General features: G+C 41.9%; 1 protein-coding gene and 1 pseudogene across 1 annotated transcript in view; one reads left to right on the top strand and one right to left on the bottom strand.

The window, feature by feature from the left end:
- Window positions 1–17,593, bottom strand: part of LOC126632438 (E3 ubiquitin-protein ligase BRE1-like 2) — a 58,000-nt gene extending 40,407 nt beyond the window's left edge. Inside the window, exons 1-2 of the mRNA XM_050302861.1 lie at window positions 17,488–17,593; window positions 17,241–17,401 (exon numbers count right to left, since the gene is read on the bottom strand). Of these exons, the coding sequence (XP_050158818.1) occupies window positions 17,241–17,369 (129 nt within the window). The 5' untranslated portion in view covers window positions 17,370–17,401; window positions 17,488–17,593. The remainder of the gene's footprint in view (window positions 1–17,240; window positions 17,402–17,487) is intronic.
- On the top strand, window positions 1,902–9,017 carry LOC126632481 (vesicle-associated membrane protein 722-like; annotated as a pseudogene).
- Window positions 17,594–22,596: the final 5,003 nt, after the last annotated feature.

The raw sequence follows: 22,596 nt of genomic DNA, 5'->3' as shown, positions 1-22,596 counted from the left end.
GCTGCTGCCATGGATCTATATTCGGCTTCAGCAAAAGATAAGGATACAATTTTATGTCGTTTGCTTTTCCATGAAATAAGGCTATTTCTAAGGAAAACACAATAACCAGCAGTTGAACGCCAAGTGGTAGGACATCCTGCCCAATTGGAATCACAATAGGCCTTTAACTTCAATGAAATTTGAGAGGGAAACCTCATGCCTTGCCCTGGTGTGCCTTTCAAATACTTTAAGATGTGTAGGCAGCTTCATAATAAGACTTTTGAGGTGATTGCATGAATCTACTCAATAAATAAACTGAATATGTAATATCCGGTCAGGTTATAGTGAGATATATCAATCGACCAACCAATCTTCTGTACTTGGTTGGATCATCTAATGCATTCCCATCATCAAGGAGTAATTTTAGATTTTGTTCCATAGGAAAACTTGCAAGCCGTGATCCTAGAAAACCAACATCATTTAGGATATCCAACAAATACTTTCTTTGTGAAATGAAAATACCTTGTTTCGATCGTGCCACCTCAATCCCCAAAAAATATTTCAAATTACCAAGATCTTTGATATGAAACTTGGTATTCAAAAAGGATGGGTTTGAGAAATTTGGTTCATATCTCCATCGGGCTCGGTCTGGATATGATTGGGACTGCATTATGGCCTTGCAAGTGGAAGACATCATCAGAGATGGTGGTGAGTACACCAAACACAAGTATGTGAAGGCGGCTCACAACACACCCACAGATGCTTAGCCTCATATCTCCATTCCTATATATTTTCTCCCATCCTAATTATGTACACTTTCTAGGGACTTCTGTAACTATATCGTAATTTCAAGCTTAAGTAAGTCTTGCAAGTAACAGTTTAATAAACGTTCGTATCTATTCAGAAATGTTCATAAGATCTCATAACATGTCACCCGTAGTTGATCACACATTCCATCACTATTGTGACCCACATAAACTTTGAAAAACCTACTGTGGCCACGGGTAAATAATAGTTCATCCCCCTGCAAAATTACCACATCTTGCATACAAAATGAATAGCCATAATTTAATTTTCACACCTTCTTTAATGGTTATTCATTATATATTCGTAAAAATAATCTAGCACTCACGAATTACTGCCCGTAAGTTCAGTGTGCCTGGTGGGTTGGCATTGGATTAGGCTCAAGGTCAGCTGTGGAGCAAAAAATAATCCCAAAAATCGTGGAGCTGACATGCGGATTATTTCCCAAGAAGGACAAGACCGCCCTTACTAAATGAGCAGGGAGCAGCCTCATTCACCACGCGCAGCCGAGGTAGAGCAGGTAGAGATCAACCACTACTTAAGGCACCGCTGCCCATAGGAAAAGTCAAAGGTATCTATGATAGAATGATCATTTATACTTATCATAAATACATTCCTAATAAGAGAAAACCTCTTTCAAGTAAGTAATCCTAGTCCAATTTATTTAGGATATTTACCTAATTAATCCAAGATATTTATTTACACAAATATCTTGGAATATTCCATCAATAATACCACCTAGGGCCCACCCCTAAACCCTAGAGGGCCAGCCCACTTCCTCATCCTCTCCTATAAATACACTCTTCCACTTATCCATTCAGCTTGTATGTTATGATTGAAGTTTCCATCCAATTCTTCATTCTTTTGCGAGAATTGGATTGTTTACAAGACTTTAAGAGACAATTAGCGAAAAAAATTACTATTGAACTGAATTTACTAACGAATTATATCACGAGGTTTAAATTCCTAATATTTTTACCACGATGACCGTTTGTATTCGATTAGACCAAGAAGTAATAGAAGCTTCTGATCTACTGGGCCTATCTTCAACGACCTCAGCCTACTAACCCAGACCATAACACAAATACAAATAGGTCCCTTGAAAAATAATGCAAACAGGTCCTCCGCCACTCTCGCTCTCTCGCCAAACCTGTCGCAGTGTCGTATTTTTGTCAATAAAATGGTCACTTGTCTCACACACGTTTTGAAATTCAATCTCTCTCTGTCGCTTTCTATCTCTTTCTCTCTCGTATGATTAGGGTTTGAAGAGAATCGAATAGAATCGATGGCTCCATCGTTGATCTGCAGCTTCGTGATGCGCAGGACGGTTATACTCGCAGAGTGCTCAAATCATCAGGATTAGGAGGATGTGGCTCGCCTGGCTCTGAATTTGCTCGAAACGCTCGACCGTTCGATGAGAAGGATCACCTACGAACGTGATGGTTACACCTTCAACTACCTGATTGATTGTGGCTACAGTAATATCTCTTTCTCTTCCGGTGTCTTTGTGTTTGATTTCCCTTAGCAGTTCCACCGTAATCACATTTTACAACCGTTGCACTTCAATAACCATGACACAATAAAATATTAAATTTTTTTTTTATAATTAATATTATATTATTTACTTTGTATAAATTAATATTATATTATTAATTATATTAATATTATATCTTTCTCCTTCTTCATTCTTCTCAGCATATTTCCTTCTTCCTTCTTCTTTACAGATTTGGTTCTGCTTCCTCTTTCTGCCTTCTTCCTTATTTGTTTGTTTATTGGAAAACTTCTTTTTCAATTATACATCTTCTGCATCTTCTCCGATAACCATCTCCGAAGAAGTCACGATGCTGGTTTCGGGAAAGCACGACGCTGACTCCGGGAAAGCCCACGATGCCGACTTGGCCTTTAAAGACAACAGAGCTTCCAAGGACGATCGAGGTCGAGTAGCTGTAAGGTTGAGACGTAGAAATGCAGAAGAGATGATGGCTGACGTCGCCCTACGTAACATAGCCTTCGGGCTCTCGGGCTGGCAACTCCTGCCTGGCCTCTCCCTCGGGCCCGCTCGGGCTCCATCGCCAGCACACGCTGGACCTCCCCACTCGGGCTCTCTGGCCCTGTTTGAGAGCCAGTCCATCGGGCAATAACCCACGGTGGAACTACTCTTACGGTTCTGGTTTAGACGATAGTAAGACTTGTCTAAATTTCGCTGATTGAAATTCGTTATTCATGGTTTTGTTAGTTTTCGAATAAAAAGAAAAATTGTGAACTTTTTTTTGGGGGTTCGGAACAAATTAGGTATTTGTTTTACTGAATGTTGGCTTCGGAATAGACTATGTCATTTTAATTTGCTTTGTAGCGCTATGTAAATAGCTGAACTAACTTCACTATTTCAATGGTGCAGCATACAGTGTAGTTGTAGATGAGGATATTGGTAGAGAAATTCCTCATGCCTTCCTCAATCAAGTCAGGAAGGATTTTCTTGGCAAATATAGTGCACAATTTGTTAAAGCAACAACAACAACAACAACAACAAAGCCTTTTCCCACTAAGTGGGGTCGGCTATATGAATCTTAGAACGCCATTGCGCTCGGTTTTGTGTCATGTCCTCCGTTAGATCCAAGTACTCTAAGTCTTTTCTTAGAGTCTCTTCCAAAGTTTTCCTAGATCTTCCTCTACCCATTCGGCCCTGAACCTCTGTCCCGTGGTCACATCTTCGAACCTGAGCGTCAGTAGGCCTTCTTTGCACATGTCCAAACCACCGTAACCAATTTTCTCTCCTCTTTCCTTCAATTTCGGCTACTCCTACTTTACCTCGGATATCCTCATTCCTAATCTTATCCTTTCTCGTGTGCCCACACATCCAACAAAGCATCCTCATCTCCACTACACCTACGTGTTGATGCTTCACCGCCCAACATTCTATGCCATACAACATTGCCGGCCTTATTGTCGTCCTATAAAATTTTCCCTTGAGCTTCAGTGGCCTACGACAGTCACACAACACGCCGGATGCACTCTTCCACTTCATCCATCCAGCTTGTATTCTATGGGTGAGATCTCCATCAAATTCTCCGTTCTTTTGCAAGATAGATCCTAGGTAGCGAAAACGGTCGCTCTTTGGTATTTCCTGATCTCCGATCCTCACCCCTAACTCATTTTGGCCTCCGTTTGCCCTGAACTTGCACTCTATATATTCTATCTTTGATCGGCTTAGGCGAGAACCTTTAGATTCCAACACTTCTCTCCAAAGGTTAAGCTTCTCGTTTACCCCTTCCTACGTTTCATCTATCAACACTATATCGTTTGCGAAAAGCATACACCAAAGAATATCATCTTAAATTGTGATATTCGCTAGATTGCTCCGGTCATTAGTGTGGATAAGTATGTAAATGGATAGAGACAGGAAGCAAACACAAGATGTATGTGGTTCACCCAGATTGGCTACGTCCACGGAGTAAATGAGTTCTCATTAATTGTGAAGGGTTTACACAGTATATAGGTTCAAGCTCTCCTTTAGTGAGTACAAGTGAATGATTTAGTACAAATGACATTAGGAAATATTGTGGAAGAATGATTTCGTAATCATGAAACTTTTAAGTACCGAAGTGTGGTATTGTCTTCACTTGCCTTATCTGTCTCATAGGTAGATGTGGCATCTTCTTTGGAAGTACTCTTCCTCCCTCCAGGGGTGGTATCTTTAACTGGTAGAGATGCACAAGGTAATGCATCAATTTCACTTGACGCTTACTTGTAGTTTCAGGCTTGGTCAAGCGCGATACAAACCATGTAGTAGGAGTTCCCCAAGTCGCCGAGCTAGGGGATCTGCTGAAAGAGGTGACAAACAAGGTAAGCAATCAGAGCTCCAAGCAATTAGTCCCAGATCAGAAGTTTGATTTCGAGTTCCGGCTGATTGTTATCCTTCTCCTTATCTTGCAGGTAGCATGAAGGATAAAGAGAAGAAAAGGAGAAAATGTGATATGAGATACTTTTGCTTTTGAAGAAGTAACTTTCCACAGGCTTATTTTTGAACTGAGCTGTAGGGTTTTCTTGTTTCCGCCAGAGTATAAGGCCGACTGAAGAATTTGAGGGTCAAAACAAGTCCATCAAATCTAGAGTACGTTCGACCTTGCTGATATGGGATACTTTTGCTGTTGACAAAGTAGTGGATGTATCGGCACGTGTTCTGTTGCGCTTGTTTCCACATGCTTCCTTGTATCCTTCTCACTTGCCCTATTTGTTCCTCAGGCAGATGTGGTATCTTCTCGGGAAGCATTAGATGTTGAAGATGAGTACTCGAGAGCAATGGGGTTCCAGGCAGTCAGTTCCGGACTGGAAGCTTGATTCCAAGTGCTGACTGATTGCTCTCTTTCTCCTTGTCTTGCAGGTAAGAACAAGGCCAAAGGAAAAGACAGGGAAAAAGCATGATATGGGATACTCTTGCTTTTAACCCTGATGATATGAGATATTCTTGCTCTAGTGTAGCTTGTTTACAGAGGTATTCTCGGGGGGAAAGAAAGCTGAGTATTTCGAGAGGCTTCGTTGGGAGTGCCCTCACAGATATGAGGAAGGGTTGAGCATTTTTGCAGGTCTGCCTGTCCGTTGAGGATGGAGGTCGACATATATAGGAGTCTCCCTAACAAGGAGTAATACTATTCTTTTACCCTGCTTGGTCATAGCACGGTAGTGGGAGCTGCCAACTTCACGTGTTTTAACTCTGTCAGAGCACTTTGAAAAAGTGGTCTGTGGTATCTAGAAAGCTGATGTTACGTGTGAAGATTACAGACAAGCTTTATCCAAGGAGATCTGGCTCTCGAAGTTGAGAAAGCGGTGTGAGGATTACAGACAAGCTTTATCTAAGGGGCTCTCGAAGTTGAGAAAGCGGTGCCTCTTTGGTTTTCGAACAAGCAATCCTGTCGGGGATCTGTCTCTCGAGATTCGGAGAACGGTGCCTCTTCGATTTTTGAGAAAGTAATCCTGCTAGGAGTCTGGCTCTCGAGATTCGGAGGACGGTGCCTCTTCGATCTTGAAGCAAGCAATCTTGTTGGGAGTGTTTTCTCGAATGTGAGTAAAGGTTAGGCCTGTTTGCTAGTCGACCTTGCCACGGAGCACAGAGGTTGACCCACAGGGACTTTCCAATTATCCAGCAATGGTCCTGTTCCTTTACCCTTGTGGGTAATAATATAGTAGCTAGACCTTCAAAATTTATGTGTCTAAACTTTGTTAGTGCTGTTTCTTTGCTATTCTTTTACCCTTCTTGGTCATAGCGATGTAATAGGAGCTGCAAGCTTCACGTGTCTAAACTTTGTCAGAGATTTTTGGCAAAGTTATCTGTGGTACCCGTGAGTTGATGTTGCGTGTGGAAAGTGAATGATTGAACAGTAACATTCACGTGCTTTCTACTTCACTAGAAATCTTCGACAGAATGCCCGTAATTTCCGCAAAGTTGAGTGTGCATGTGACAGGTGCTGACAAGGCTGAAAAAGCAGGTGCCTCTTCGATTTCTGAGATCGGCCCTCGTGATATCTGAGCAGCCCAGCTTTTGAGAAAGCAAGCGCCTCTTCGATTTCTGCGATCGACCTTCGTGGTCTTTGAGCAGCCCAGCTTTTGAGAAAGCAAACGCCTCTTCGATTTCTGAGATCGGCCCTCGTGGTCTCTGAGCAGCCCAACTTTTGAGAAAGCAAACGCCTTTTCGATTTCTGAGCAGGCGCCTCTTCGATTTCTGAAGATCCATCGAATGCGGATTTTTATAGAGGCTGGTATTAAGTTCCAAAGCACACTTGAATCTCCACCAGTAGAAGCTCCCTTCTTGTATTTCTAAGATCTTGATTTGTCCGACCTCTTTTCTCTTCAACACCTTTGAAAATGTCTGGCCCCTCCGACCGTCGTTTTGACTTGAACCTTGTTGAAGAGGCAGCCACGTCTTCTCCAGACAACATATGACGCCCATCCTTCTTATCCCCTACTGGTCCTCTTACCGTTGGGGATTCCGTGATGAAGAATGATATGACCGCTGCGGTGGTGGCCAGGAACCTTCTCACTCCCAAAGATAACAGACTACTTTCCAAACGGTCTGATGAGTTGGCTGTTAAGGATTCTCTGGCTCTCAGTGTTCAGTGTGCAGATTCTGTGTCTAATATGGCCCAACGCCTATTTGCTCGAACCCGCCAAGTTGAATCATTGGCGGCTGAAGTGATGAGTCTCAAACAGGAGATTAGAGGGCTCAAGCATGAGAATAAATAGTTACACCGGCTCGCTCATGACTATGCTACAAACATGAAGAGGAAGCTTGACCAAATGAAGGAATCTGATGGTCAGATTTTACATGATCATCAGAGGTTTGTGGGTTTGTTCCAAAGGCATTTATTGTCTTCGTCTTCTGGGGCTGTACCGCGTAATGAAGCTCCAAATGATCAACCTCTGATCCCTCCTCCTTCTAGGGTGCTGTCCAGTACTGAGGCTCCGAATGATCCCCCTCTGGTGCCTTCTCTTTCTGGGGCTCTGCCGACTGCTGAGACTTCTCCTAAGCAACCTTTGTGAAGGCTCCCTCTTGTTTGTTTATTTTGACTCGTGTATATGTACATATTTGTAACTTCTTAGAGATATCAATAAATAAGCTTTGTTTCATTTCAACGTATTGTGTTAAATACACCAAAGCCTTCTTCACTAAGTTCTTTGAATTTTTCTTTTGTTGAAGCTTGTATGTTGAAGCTTTGTGAGTGGAGCATGTATGTTGAGGTAGTGTTCCCTTAATTTCCCGAGTGGGGAAAACTTCTCGATTGGAGACTTGAAAATTCCAAGTCACTGAGTCGGGTCGGCTATATGAATCTTAGAACGCCATTGTGCTCGATCCTGTGTCATGTCCTCCGTTAGATCCAAGTACTCTAAGTCTTTTCTTAGAGTCTCTCCATCTGTCTTTGACCGCATTCTCTGTAGCAAGAACCTTTCCATCCTCATCCTTGATGCACCTCACTTGGTTTAGGTCCCTTGTCTTCTTTTTCCTTGCTCTAGCTAGTTTATAGATATCCAACTCTCCTTCTTTGGTATCTAGTCGCTTATACATATCGTCATAAGCCGCTAACTTAGCTTCTCTCACAGCTTTCTTCGCCTCTTGCTTCGCTCTTTGTTAAATTTGGTTCTTGAATCATTTGGTTGTTGAATGTATGGTTGTTGAATCATTTGGTTCTTGCAGTCAACAGGCTTAAGAGTATTGTTCCTTTTTTTATGACCATCGTATAAGATCGGTCTGCACTTCTATTAATTTGATTTTGTTTCTCTCGTCTCTTTCCTTTGTGGCCCTCTTTTGGTTTATCAACATATGATCAGAATCTCATTGGTTATTGCTAGTAGCTTTCTTGATAGCCAAGCTTGTCTAGTCGCACATGTCTTTTTACTTTACCATGCATGTATGCATATAGCTGAACTAACTACACCAATTGGGTGCTGCAGCATACTGTGTAGTTGCAGCTAAGGCTATGGGTCGAAAAATTCCTCTTGCCTTCCTCGATCAAATCAAGAAGGATTTTACTGCCAGATTTGGTGGAGGATTAGCTGTAGCAACAGTTGAAAATAGTCTGAACAAAGATTTCAGGTAGCTGTTGCGTTTTCTTTTCTTTCATTAGATGGATCGTGCCTTCCTTTTCTATGAAGCGTTGTAATTCCTCGACTTTGGTTGCGATATTATAGGTCCAAACTGAAGGAGCGTATGAGACATGCTGAGGTGAAAGCTGCTCAAGCCTCAAAAGATGGAGTAACGATGGAAAATATTGAAAAGGTAAGGGCATGGTGTGGCCTCTATTGATTTTATCTTTATATTTACTCCATTTGGCATCTATTTCATGCGGTCAATATTGGCCTTGTCTTTGGTTTGTGTTTCAGTGAATAATTGTCAACATGTCTATGTGATGCCTTTTGTAGCTTGTTTGTAAATGGTAATCACATTTGGAGATCTTGCATTTCTTATTGATCATTGTAGGACGAGAAGGAGGACGATGACGATGACGATGCCAAGGAGGAAGATGACGATGACTCTGATGAGGAGGACGAGTATTAATGAGAAGCAAATATGGGATACAAGAACTGAGACCTGCACTGTACTTTTATGACATTTTGTATACGGTCTTATTTGACTTGCCTAGGTAGTCAAGTGGATTTGGGAATATTGAAATGCTGCATGTGTTTATAGTTTCAATGATTTGATTTCAAATTACTATGAAGTAAAATTCAGTGGCGTTCTCGGATGGATACTGACTTCACTTGGTGGGATAAGGCTTGGTGGTGGTTGTTGATGTTGTAAATTATTAACAAGTAAAAACTCCGAAGAGGGAGAAGCGATAATCACCAACAAAGAGGCTAAAAAAGAACAATGACACGTAGGAAAAAGAACCCCCGGCATGTAGGCCCTAAACAAAGGGGCTCAAGAAGCATGAGTACGAAGGGGTGAGTGTTTGAGTGGGTATATCGACCAACCAAACCGAATTTGGTTGGGCTGGATTGGGTTGTAAATTTTATCCATTTATTTTTGGGTTAAAATCTAGGGAACTTTAACGAAAAGCACCCGGTACTGTTCATTTTAACGAAAAACCACATTTTTACACTAAAAAGTCAATCCTGGTACTATTCACTTTACCCTTTATTTAGTCCTTATCATTAAAACTCAAAGTTTTCAAGCCCTTTTCATTAGTTTTCCTTAAAATCTAACGATCCGTTCACTCGGTGAGTTGGGTTGAGTTGAAGTATTATTAACCAGATCGAAACCGATACACTTGCATATACATGAATAGGATTTTTCTGATATTTTCTTAATCTTGAGACCGAAATATGATATTTCCGACAAGCACATACCATACACACTACATGCACAAAAATACGACAGAAATAAATTTTTTCTAAAACTTGAAATGACCAAATTTGCCCTCTCATGCAAATGGGTTATTGCGAACGGCCCAGTCAACATTTTCTCCTCCCTTGTCCGAAAACCTCTCTCGCGACCTTTACTCGACGAACTCAAACCCCCAACGATGTTGTATATTAATTGGGGGTTTGTTGGTGGGCGATGAGAAGTCGGCGTCTTCGATCGTAATGGCGAGTAGAGACAGAGAACCGCGAGATCGTGAGCTTCTCATTCCGGTGGCGGACTCCGGCGGCGAAGATGCATCGTCCAAGCCCTCCTCGTCTTCCTCCTTCTCCCACCACACTAGCCGCTTTCTGTTTCAAATTTCATTGCTTTGTGTGTTGTGTTTGGTTGCTGGGAAATTGGAGGATTCGAGGGAAAAGGTAAAATTTTGCAGGAGAAGATGGCATCCAATTGCTGCCATGACTTCAAACAGATTGGAACTTGATGCTCTGCCTATACAGATTCCGTAAGATTTGTGGTTGAATTTTATGATTGGTATTATATTTGCACAATATGTTTCATATCGTGTCATTAAGGAAGAATACAGTGACCTAACATATGGTTATGAAAATATTCGATAGTTTTCAGAACTTAATCCATGTAAACTTTGTTTGAAATACTTCTAGCCGGGTACAATAAAAATGAAGTAAATTAAAAAAATGAAGTAGAAGAGCCCAGATTCCAAATGAATGAAAACGTGACTGAATTGGTCTTAGTTACTCTTCGAAACAGAGTGGAAGAAGGGAAGAAAATGATCCAATGAAACATGATATGAAATGGGTTCAATGAAACAAGCAAAACATAAATAAAATTTCTAAAATAGTAAAACTAAAACAAGCGGTGCAATATGTGACTCGCCCAAGACAATATTTTAGGATGTGCATCTCGTTGGACAACTACTATGTTGTTTCCCAATGTGTATCCACGTAATGGAATAACTGAATTGTTTTCTCTTTGATCTTTGAACATTAAAGAGGGTAGAGTATGAAGCCCTTCTAGCAGGTCTTCAATTGGCGAAAGACCTAGCAGTGAAAAAGCTCGCGATCTATTCTGATTCCCAACTAATCACCAACTAAACCTCAGGGGAGTACGCAGCAAAGCATCCTAGGATGGCTCGAAATCTAGAGAAGGTACGAGAGCAGCTAGCGACGTTCCAGGCATACACACTCACTTAGGTTCCACGAGCAAAAAATGCATACGCTAACGCACTAGCAAGCTTAGGCTCCGCACTGAACCATCAACTCAGGCACTCAATTCCAGTCGAGTACTTGGAAAGGCCAAGCATAGATGAGAAACCAACAGTCAAAATGGCACAGATCAACATAACCCCGAGTTGGTAAGATCCCATCATCGACTACATAGTCAATGGAATGCTCCCCGCAGACAGACTGGAGTCCAGGAAGTTCCAGATGAAGGCAACACGCTACTACATGTGGAACGGCATACTCGTTTGAAGATCCTTCTCAAAACCACATCTCCGCTGCTTATCACCTCTTGATGACCTGGAAATTCTTAGCTTAATCCACAAAGACGTCTGTGGAAACCACTTTGAAGGCCGCTCCCTGGAGCAAAAAGCTCTCAATGCAGGCTATTACTAGCCAACCATGCATCAAGATGACAAGGAGTATGTATAAATGTGTAACAGCTGCTGGCGCTTCAAGCCCGTGCCCAAATTATCTGCCAATGAACTCCACCCCCAGACGGACATATAACACTTCATATGGAAGAACATCATCTGCCGCTTTGGCATTCCACACTTCATCATCACCGACAATGGTCAGTATTTCATGGGCAAAGACTTGGCGAAGTTCTTCGAAAAATAGGGCATCAAGCAGCACATGTTCACATCCCGGTATCCGCAGGGCAAAGGGTAGGCCGAGGCGTCTAACAAGACCATCCTCAACTACCTTAAAATGACCCTCTCCGACAAGAAGGGCAAGTGGCCAGACGAGTTCTCCGGTGTTCTATGGGCATATCGCACCACCAAAAGACGAACAACCGGTGAAACCATTCTCCCTGGCGTATGGTTCTAAGGCGATCATTCATCCCAACGTTATAGTGCCAAGCTTCAGCACTGTCCTGCCGAACCTCTAGCAGAATGAAAAGGAGATGGCTACCAACTTAGACTTGGCAGAGGAAGAGTGCAAGAAAGTTATCACCCGTATTGCGGCTTATCAGCAGCAGTTCCTCTTCAACTACAACAAGAGGGTAAAAATTCGGAAGTTCCAACCAGGAGACTTAGTCCTCAGAAAAGCCTAAAAAAGATGGCTCACATCTGGGAAGGTCTGTACAAAATTAGCTGAGTAGGCGGAAGGGGCAGCTACACCCTCACCACTATGAGTGACAAAGAAATCGATCATTATGAGTGACAAAGAAATCGACAAACAGTGGAATGCCTACAACCTGATGAAGTACTACGTGTGACCTCCCACCGTTTCTTGAACCCCGTTCAAGACAAAAAGTTCGAAAACTCAAGCAGCTCCATAAACAAGACCTCTTATGCCGAGAATTATCAGTTGTTATGTCATTACTGCCTACAAGCAAAGTTAATAAAAGTCTCTATTTTCAATGAAGATTGAAGGAATCATTCACGAGTCTGGGCCAAATGTATAGACAAACTGACTAACCCTATAACAAGCAAAAGACGCCCGCTGCCAAGCAGACATGGCGTAAGCTCTCCAGCGTGAAAGGGTAAACTAATTCCCCAACACCCACATGGGTAAAGCTCTCCAGCACGAGAGGGTAAACTAATTCCTTGACACTCATCTAGGGTATGCTCTCCAGTGCGAGAGGGTAAACTACTCCGAAATATCCAGACGTGGATAGGTTGTACGACTGCTCAGTTCCCCTTAAATGCAGCAACTACCTGGGCCGCATGACTTTCATAATTGGCCACGATAGTCATTCCCATGGATAGACTTAGCCAACTGAATAATTCAATTCTACGGGATCCCATGTCTCAAACCGGAAGAGATACCAATTGTAAAACCCTGCCCATGAAAGAATTCACGTGACAAGATAGTCCGTCCTCGACGTGCAAATCTTCATGAAGTGGCTTGATTTTAAAGTGTTGTAATACTAGTTAAGCAACCTGTGGAATCAAAGCTATGACTCGGAATGATATATCTGAAGTGGTTACGCAGGTCATCTGCTTCTGTAAGTAAGACGCTTGTTCGACGACCCAACAGTTAAAAGCCCAAAGTAATCTGTAAGCTGAGACTTACACCTGCTATGACTACGCAGACTCGCCTACTTACTTACAAGCAGCGCTTCTGGCTGACGGTCTATGGTTTAAGTTTTGCTGAAACAATGTCGAGGTATGACTATAGTAGATATGCAGACCTTCTCTGTTTCCTACGAGAAGCATGAGTTCCACCGACAACTCTATAAGCTAAACACTTTGCAACATGCCCTGGGAGGGCTAAGGCTCAAGAAGCCACTCCAAAGTTGAAGTACGACTATAGTGGATACGTAGACCTCTTCTGCTTCCTACAAGAAGCATGAGTCTCATCGATGACTCTATAAGTTAAACACTTCGTAGGGCCAAGGCTCAAGAAGCCATTCTAAAGCCGAGGTACGACTATAGTGGATATGCAGACCTCATCGGCTTCATACGGAAAACATGAGTCTGGCCGACGACTCTATAAGTTAAACACTTCACTCCACGCCCTGGGAGGGCAAAAGCTCAAGAAGCACACAAAAACTGAAATACAACCATAAAGGCTACGTGAACTTCTCTGCTTCCCACGAGAAGCACGAGTTCAACCGCCGACCCTATAGGTTAAACATTTCGCAAATACACCCCGTGATGGCTAAAGGTTCATGAAGCCATTTAAAGCTGAGATTCACAACTATAGTAGCTACAACTCTATAAGTTAGAAATCTTGCATTTTTCTTCTTGCAGGTAAAGCTCTATGAGCATCAAAGCCAAAAATGAAGCCTAAAGTGACCACGCAAGTCAACTGCTCCATCGAAGTAGACAACTCAACTGCTCGTCCTACGGTGAAATTTTGCAAGTTGCCTCCAACAGGTAAGGCTCCCGAAGCCTTGAAGCTGAAACTAAAACCTAAGTGACGACGTGGGATCAACTGCTTCGTTGAAGTAGCTCACCCAGTCGCCCGTCCTACTGTAAAGTTCTGCGAAAGACATGGCAAAATAAAAAAATGAAGCAAAACCGAGGAAAGTTGTTTATTAAATTTCTAGCAAATTGATAAACCGGCTCGAAGGCCAACAAAGTTTAAGCAAAGCATAACAGAAAAAAGAAAAGAAGAAAACTCCTAAGTCTAAGCAAAAAGACTACTCTTTGGCATCCTGAACAACCACTAATTCCTTGACTGCCACGCCTTCAGCAGCCGTGCCATTCCTAACAGCTAAAGCTTCTATTAGCTCATCCTCAGCCATACCTGCCTGGACTGCCTGACCCTCAGCTACTCCACTAAAGGCAGCTTCAAACAAGAAATCAAGCAGATCAACTGGAGAAATGAAAAAAAGTCTCGAAGTCTTTCTCGGAAAACTCATAATCCGATGGCTTGCCCTAAAGATGGTCTACATAGCCAAGCTTCTAGAAATCAGCCTGACAAGAAGCAAGCGCCAATTCATAACCAACTTTCTCATCCTTCAGCTGCACATTCTCTTCAACAAGCTTAGTATGAGCACTTTGCAGCTTATCCAGTTCCTTTTTCAGGTTCTCGCTAGCAGACAGCGCACCTCGCAAATCCATTTCCTTGGACTCAAGCTTATTGGCAACCTCCTTGAGACGAGACACTTCAACATGCATAAAGATAAGCTCCTCGTCCTTGGCAAAGCAAGTAGATCGTAGCTCCGAATTGACACGCTTAAGGTCCTTGACCACCAGAGAAACACAACTGACTTCCTTCTCTGCAGCTTCCAACATCGCCTGAGTCGCACTAAGCCTAGCATTCAAATGGGCGATCTCCTGATGAGCAATCTTTAGCTATAAAGAAGTGGGGGCAGAGACATCAAACCTCTTCAAAATGACGAGTTCAGATTTGAGCTTCTCAATCTTTTTAGCAGTCGAGCAAAGCTGAGCCACCAACACCACTTTGGCCTTCTTAGCACACTTGACAACATCTTGATCAACATGCATAGACTCAGCTGCCAGGATCAAAGTCTTATGCATTGTGGCAATCAAGGTGGACCTCCTCGAGTAAGCAGGACACTTAGCAAAGGAGTTTGAGCAGATGACAACTTTCCCAACACTGTCAACAAACTTGGCGCATGTATCAACATCCTCAAGCAGGTCAGCCTTTAGCAGCGCACAAACCTCGGGAAACTCTCCAACCTCAGACTCGGTGGATCTTTCACAACTGCCCGTGCGAGCAAATTTCCCCTTTTCAGCATACAAGTCAGTCACGGTAGAAGGAAGAGCAGGCACAAACGCCACCTTAGCAACAGAATCCACCTTCCCGCTTTTCATAGCGGCGAGCCTCTTAGAAGTCGATCCAGACTTAGCTCCTAACGGACACTTCGACACAAACCTAGACACTGGATGCATCACCCAACCCTTCTGCTGGGCAAGTCTTTCAGCAATAGATGCGGTCACATTCGGAGCAGTAGGTTTCACAGGCTCAGGCTTAACAATCTTCTTCACCCTCTTGGGGGAAGTTAGATCACTAATAAGCCTTTCTGCAGTAGACAAGCTCCAACGAGCAGTAGAAGAAGTCCTTGGCTTTTTCTCAGCCAAAGACTCACAAGCAGGTGAGGAAGACCTCTTCTTCCCACCATCATTGGCAGCATGCTCTACAACAGCGATCGGGCGAGCCAACGCCTCATCCTTTATCTGCTTTATCTTTTCCTTCGGAGGCAAGCCACATTTCTCCTGACGAAGAGGGCTGAGCAGCCAGCGCCACTCATGGTACTCAGCAGGAATGCCCAAGGCGACGTGCACTTTCTTCATATATGTCGAAGTCCTTGGAGTAGAGCCAAACTCCAAATCTACACAAAGTAAGAAAGGCAATCAATAAATTGAAGTCATGGAGCAGTTCAATAAAATTTCAAGCAGGACAAGAATGAAGTAGTTCACTTACCACTGATAAAGGTAGTCGGGACACGCAACTCAGGAGAAGAGTCAGACTCCCACTCTCTGCTCACCTCTAAAGTATCTATCGCCCACTCATGGTCACATTTGCTAGAAGCATCGAACATCCTATGGCGAGATCTCAGCTGCCCCACACTTTCTTTGTAGTCGATCTCAAAGAAGTACCAAAACTCATTTATGGTCAAGCCAAGATCAAAGAACCTACTCAAGTTTGAGAACCCCACCATTGCACGAATTGTATTTGGGGAACACTGAGCAAGCGTGCATTTCATGGAGCAGATCACCTCCTAGAAAAGTCACGACATGGGAAAAGTAAATCCCAACACGCAGCTTAGGAGAAGAGTCAGACTCCCACTCTCCTTCCCTCCTCCAATTTCTAGTGGGCCTGAGTCCAACATTGTGTCACTTGGCCCACGCCAACCGCGCGCTAAGCCCAACTCGCACCGCCAGCACCTCGGCCAAGCCGAGCAGACCCGTGCCGCGCCACTAAGCAGCCTCATGGCTCCTTGTCGTGTGTCACCCACACCTACAGCCCCTGTTAGAATTAAATAGGTATTGGGGGCAATTATTTTCCTTTTCCAAGAAGAAGTCTATCTCCAAATCAAGAAAGAAGATCAAGTTCAAATTGGGAAACAATTCTACAAACCCAAGCAGCTTGAGATTTCTACACCTACTGCCATTTTCATGCATGCAGCCCAATAGGTGTGGGGGCATTTGTGGAGCCTAAAATAATCTCAAATATTCTAGAGATGACACGTGGACTTTTATTTAAGAAGGACAAAATTACCCTCAATAAATGGACATGTTTCTCAGATGCTCCCACACGCAGCTCACATCTTTGGAGGGCTCAACAGCAAAATACAATTGTCCACAGCTCACTTGTCCTTGGCAAGGAATTAAAGATAAGGATTAAATACCCAAATCCTATCTTTAATACATTCCTAATTGAAGATTGACTCCAATCAAGTAAGTAATCCTAATTTAAAGAAATTAAGGATAATTACACCATTATCTCAAGATATTATTTCCTATTTAATATCTTGGGAATATTTAGAGAATATCTCTCCATTAAACACTATATGGCTGACTCTAGCCCTATAAATACCCCATATTCTACCAATTTCGGAGAGCTTTTGGCAACCTTAAAAAAAGTCTTAATCACTTTACTTTCTCAAAGAAACTAACTTAGGCATCGGAGATCCGTTGACCTAACCCATCCCCCATCTCGTAGATGCATGAGGCTTAGGTTTTTTTATCAAAGGTGTTGATTGTTTTGCAGGTGCATTTTCGTCAAGACTAAAGACAGCGAAAATTTGCATTGGTAATATGTATATACATGTGTGTGTAATTTGATTCAAGCAACATAATCATAAACATCATTATATCCATTTCTTTCTGGATTGCACGAGTACCCATGATCTGTATTCATCACATCCAAGAAAATAAATAGAAAAAAGAGCAGTGCAACTGATATGAGTATGAGAGAGTTAACTGGAAATGAAAGTAGACCTTTGTACTTAATGAAGCTTTCAATGATTGGGCTTTGTCACGTAAAGAAAGTGTTTCATAAGCTGTTTCCTTCCACCGCTTCAACTGAGTTTCCACCATTCCCATTTCTTTACACAAAGATGAGGCCATCACACGAAACTCTGCTATAATGTCCTTTCTTCCTGCAGCAAAGAGCATTTTCAGTGCCACAAGCTTGGGCAAATTAACAGTTAATATCAACAAAATATCAAACTTATAACACTTTTACCTGAATCCTGGACAGCTTATTCCACGTTTATCTCAAAGTCATTTTTTGCAATTACACACTTCTGCAGCTGAAGTTCTAGTTCTTCAATCCTAGAATCAGAATTGTCAATGGCATTCCTAACTGCATATGCTGACTCTAATTTGTATTTAGGTCCTTCTCCCTTCTCACAACAAGAGCCCTATTAGCCTGAAATTAAACTTTCAAAACATAAAAAATATAGGGCAAGCATTCCAAACATCTGAACATAAACCAAGCATTCTAAGCTGTAAATAATCAGTCAATGCTTTGTATTGGTCCAATTCTGCATTCCAATGTTGGAATTGATCATTTAGAAAGTACGTATTTGTCATCCTTCACTTCATCCTGGGACAACATATAGCTTCTTTTATCAAAGAAGTAAACAGACAATGAAATCTTTGAAAATATGAATAACAACTATCAAAACTTGAATAAAATTAAAAACCTGAAATTCTTGCAATTGTTTTGACAGCGGTAAATTTTCTTCATGTGTGTCTTGATACTCAGAAAGGCGGTCGGCTTCTAGTATCTGTAACAAATGCTCAAACACATCAAGATGAATGTGAGTGAGAGAGAGAGAGAGAGAGAGAGAGAGAGAGAGAGAGAGAAGAGAAAGGAAGACAGTGCAACGGAGGACAGGGTTCCATTAAGTGCACTAGAAATATGGTTCTGCACCCTAGGTCCAACATTCTTTTCAACTCTAGGTCAGCCATTTTGTCATCCAGCTCACCTCACCCATAACAAAAAATTTATGCATTCAACAGACACTCAAAAGGCAGCATACCAAAATTTGGTAAAATTTGATACTTTCCTCTGTCACAAATTGAACATAGATCCTAAAATATATAGGTATCAAATATTATGAAGTTTTACCCAAAAACAAAACCCAAAAAAAAAATAAAAAATTGATGATGCATCTCTACATGTGCTGCCATGAGCTTTACTTCAAGTGACATGTGCATAAAAAATAAAGGCTTGTTGTAATAACAATCTCAGAAACTTGTGATGCGCCTAATTTCAGACTGATCTCTTGAATGGCTGTTGAGGTAAGTCCGAATTACATCAACATACTCTTTATGATTCAGATGAACAAAATCAATCTCTTCGCATAAATTTTTAACCTCCCTTTCCATCATATCATCAATTTTAGAAAACTGGATGATAGCATCTGAGAATCACAAGAAAGAAAAGACAATCTATATTCAACATATACCATAGTGCACATCCAATATATATATATATTCTGGGAAACTGTATGGCACAGCCGCTGCACCATCATTGTGGCACCGTCGTTGTCCTCCGCGCTGGCTTGCAGCCTAAACTCGTCAAGCATGCCATCAAGATGACGTCGTTTCGACGTCAAGACTATGGCAGCAGCCCTTTGGGCTTTGCGGCGCCTATACGGACACACCAGGTCTTCGGCCTGGCTAGTTTACCCAGGCATGAAGCCTAGCCTATCTCTTCATAAAACATGTAGCCTTTCTTGGACTTGTCTATGTGTTCCCAGCCTAACTGCCAGCAACCTTGTGCTGTTGTGCTTTGTCATGTGCCTTAGGCCCGACTGCAGAAAGCCCATGCCGCTTGCTGGGCTTTGACCTCGCATCAGCCCACTTGCCCACAACTTTTGCTACTAGGCTTGGCTTGCCTCAACCTAAACTGAGCTTCGGCTAGGCTCCCTAGACCAACTCACAGCCAACTTTTTGTCCAATTTCTTAGCCCAATACCAACAACCTTAGCTGCTGAGCTCCCCAGACCACATGGTCCGAGTCCTGTAGCCCTTTTGTGACCCAATAAGCCTGTAGCCAAATCTGCAGGGCCCACTTGCAGGTTAATTTTTAGACCCAAAGCCAATTTTTTGGCATCCCTGCGTTATAAATCATGCCCAAAATATTTTTTGGGGCGCTTTGGTTTGCGCTAATTAATTATAATTCAATTATCACTTGGTTTATCACCAACTGAAGCTAATATGACCCATTTGTCATTATTTTGCTTCCACAATCGACCCCGTTTTGCCTCAATCTATTAAATTAATTAAAAGTGACTTGTAGTCCATTAATTTGATAATTAATCTAAAATTATTGATCTGAAGATCACTTTTGGACATTAACGATTCAATAATTTATTTTTATCCTTTGAACTGTTGACATCCTTTCGTAGTCCCAAAGATCTCACACTTGAGTTCTCGAAGCAACTCAAATCTACTACACTTAAATCAGCATATTGCATTATGTGTTCTTGTAGGAACCTTTCCTTTATGAACTAATCATTCATAAAACTAAATTGAACTTGTCGTTTCATATTTAGTGCCTTTGAAACCTGAAGTTTTCATTCAAAACTTACCGTATTAAACTTGTAGCTTTCATGCTTAAATTAAACCAATACATGTCTATAGAACCCGAATGTTCTACGATGTATGTCTATGGATTACCATATGACTAACCACATTTTTGTTGTACCCTCTGTTTTGGGGATATGTCGAACTTAAACAAGCTCAATTTCAACATTTTGGAAGTATCTAGAAGAAACTACCTAAAGTGGGTTCAAGACGTCAAACTCCATCTTACTACAAACGGTATTAGTGCCATTATGGAGGCACGTACCGACGACAAACATGTCGACGAAGCTCAGAAAGCTACTACAATGATCTTCATTCGAAGACACATCCATGATGCTCTGCAGACCGAGTACCTCGTTAAGGATGACCCACACACCCTTTGGCTTGCTCTGGCCGACCGTTTCGATCACCAGAAAGACATCTACTTGCCTGAAGCAAGACACGACTAGCATCATCTTCGCTTTCAAAACTATAAGTCTGTGAATGAATCCAACTCTAAAGTTTGTAGAATCTGTTCACTACTTAAGTTATGTATTGTGGAACTAATCGAATCAAATATCTTGAAGAAGACCTATGCGATATTCCATTCCACCAATATTATCCTGCAGCAACAATATAGGGCATAGAAATTCTCTAATTTTTGAATTTGATCTCTGTTTTACTTCTCTCTGAAAAACAGAACCAGCTTTTGATGAAGATTCATCAAGCTCGACCTACTAGCTCGAACACCGCACCTGAAACACATGCAACTAATTTTAGTAGCCATAAACGACGCAAAAATCATCGTGGCCGTGACAATGGGTGGCAAGCCCAACCACGGTCCCAAGGTCCATAGAATCAAGGCCCACCCAAAGGAGGAAATTTAACCCAAAAGCGCCAACCCCTTGCCCCTAAGGCCCTAAACTTCAAGAACAAAGGAAAAGCTACCGTTCAATCGGCTTCCACTGAAATAATCATGTGATATCATTGTGGATCAAATGATCATTGGTCACTTGTATGCAGAGATACCCCCGAGGCTATTACCAAGTATCATTCCCATCATGAGTCTAACTTTGCGCATGTGGAAAATCCAGAATATGCTACTACATCCTTGGAGATATCAGATTTTAAGGAGGCATCAACTCCTATGGACGAATAAAATTTAGACATTTTTTTAGGGTCTTTTACCCCTAGTGGCTGAAACCACTAGGAGTGGCAGGACCCCCCCCCTAATTTTTAGGTTTATGGTTTAATTTTTGGACAGTTTTTCTAAGTATTTGGAATAATTTGTTTGGTTTTGATTTGTTTTGAATCATGGATTGTTATTTTATAGATATTATTTCTTGAATTGATGAATTGAATGAATGAAATTATATTTATGCATGTGACAAATTCAATCAATTTATTTCTAGGTATATGTCTATTAAGGAAGTTAGTTGTCTGGCTGATAATGCTACCAAGCACTCCATATTTCATGAGTGTCACTATTTTACTAACTTTTTACCTAAGAACGCAACTCTGACAACTCTCTCAGGCCTATCTAACTTGATTGAATGATACAGAAAGGCTCATATCATGTTGTCCAATGGTACTGTTTTAACCATTAAAGAGGCATTCTATTCTCCACATTCCGAAAAAACGTTGTTGAGTTTTAGAGATATTCAAGATAATCAACATCATATTGAAACCACTGAAGATAATAGTTCTGAATTTCTTTGTATCATGTTGTACGAATATGGCCAAAAGCGTATTCACGAGAAGTTAGAACGTGTCCCGAGTGGGTTATACATTAAAACCATTCGCAGCATAGAAGCCCACCATGTGGCCTACCCTATACCTGAGTTCCAAAGCAGTTCGCTGCTTTGGCATGACAGTATGGGACATCTCGGACGTGACATGACTCGTCGTATCCTCAAATCATTACATAAGCATCAATTACATCCCTCCGTTGGATTCCCGCCATGCAAAGGGTGTTTTTTTGGGAAGTTGAATACTCAACCCTCAATTACAAAGATTATTCACAACCCTTATAAATTTCTTCAGAATATTCAAGGGGATATTTGTGGACCTATCTAACCAACATGTGGACCATTTAGATACTTTATGGTGTTGGTTGATGCGTCGACATGATGATCACATGTTTGCCTGTTGTCCACACGCAATGTTGCATTTGCGAAACTCCTAGCACAAATTATTAAGCTAAGGGTTTACCACCTTGAGTATTCGATCAAGTCGATTTGACTGGATAACGCTGGAAAGTTTACGTTACAGACTTTTGACAATTATTGCATGTCATAAGGATTGATGTGGAACACCATATACCCTATGTTCACACCTAAAATGTCTGGCAGAAGCTTTCATAAAGCATCTTCAATTGATAGCTCGAACTTTAGTTATGCGAACCAAACTGCCGATATCTGCATGGGGCTATGCAATATTGCACGCAACTATGCTGGTCCTCCCAAGGCCCACCGCTACCCAACCTCATTCATCGTTACAATTGGTTACTGGATACGAGCATGACGTCTTGCATTTACTTGTGTTTAGGTGCACAGTTTATGTGCCAATAGCGCCACCACTACATACCAAAATGGGTCCTCAGAGAAAAATGGGAATCTATGTCGATTATGATTCGCCATCAATTCTTCGCTATTTAGAACCGTTGACAAGAAATCTCTTTACCGCACGTTTTATGAATTGTCACTTTGATGAGGCAATCTTCCCGTCATTAGGGGGAGATAAGCATGCTAACGTTCCTGGAGAACGCCATGAATTGT

Source organism: Malus sylvestris, chromosome 8 (assembly GCF_916048215.2).
Source record: "Malus sylvestris chromosome 8, drMalSylv7.2, whole genome shotgun sequence".
In the NCBI taxonomy this organism is placed as follows: Eukaryota; Viridiplantae; Streptophyta; class Magnoliopsida; order Rosales; family Rosaceae; genus Malus; species Malus sylvestris.
Note: the sequence above shows the minus strand (reverse complement) of the source record. Positions and strands in the feature narration are given on the sequence as shown.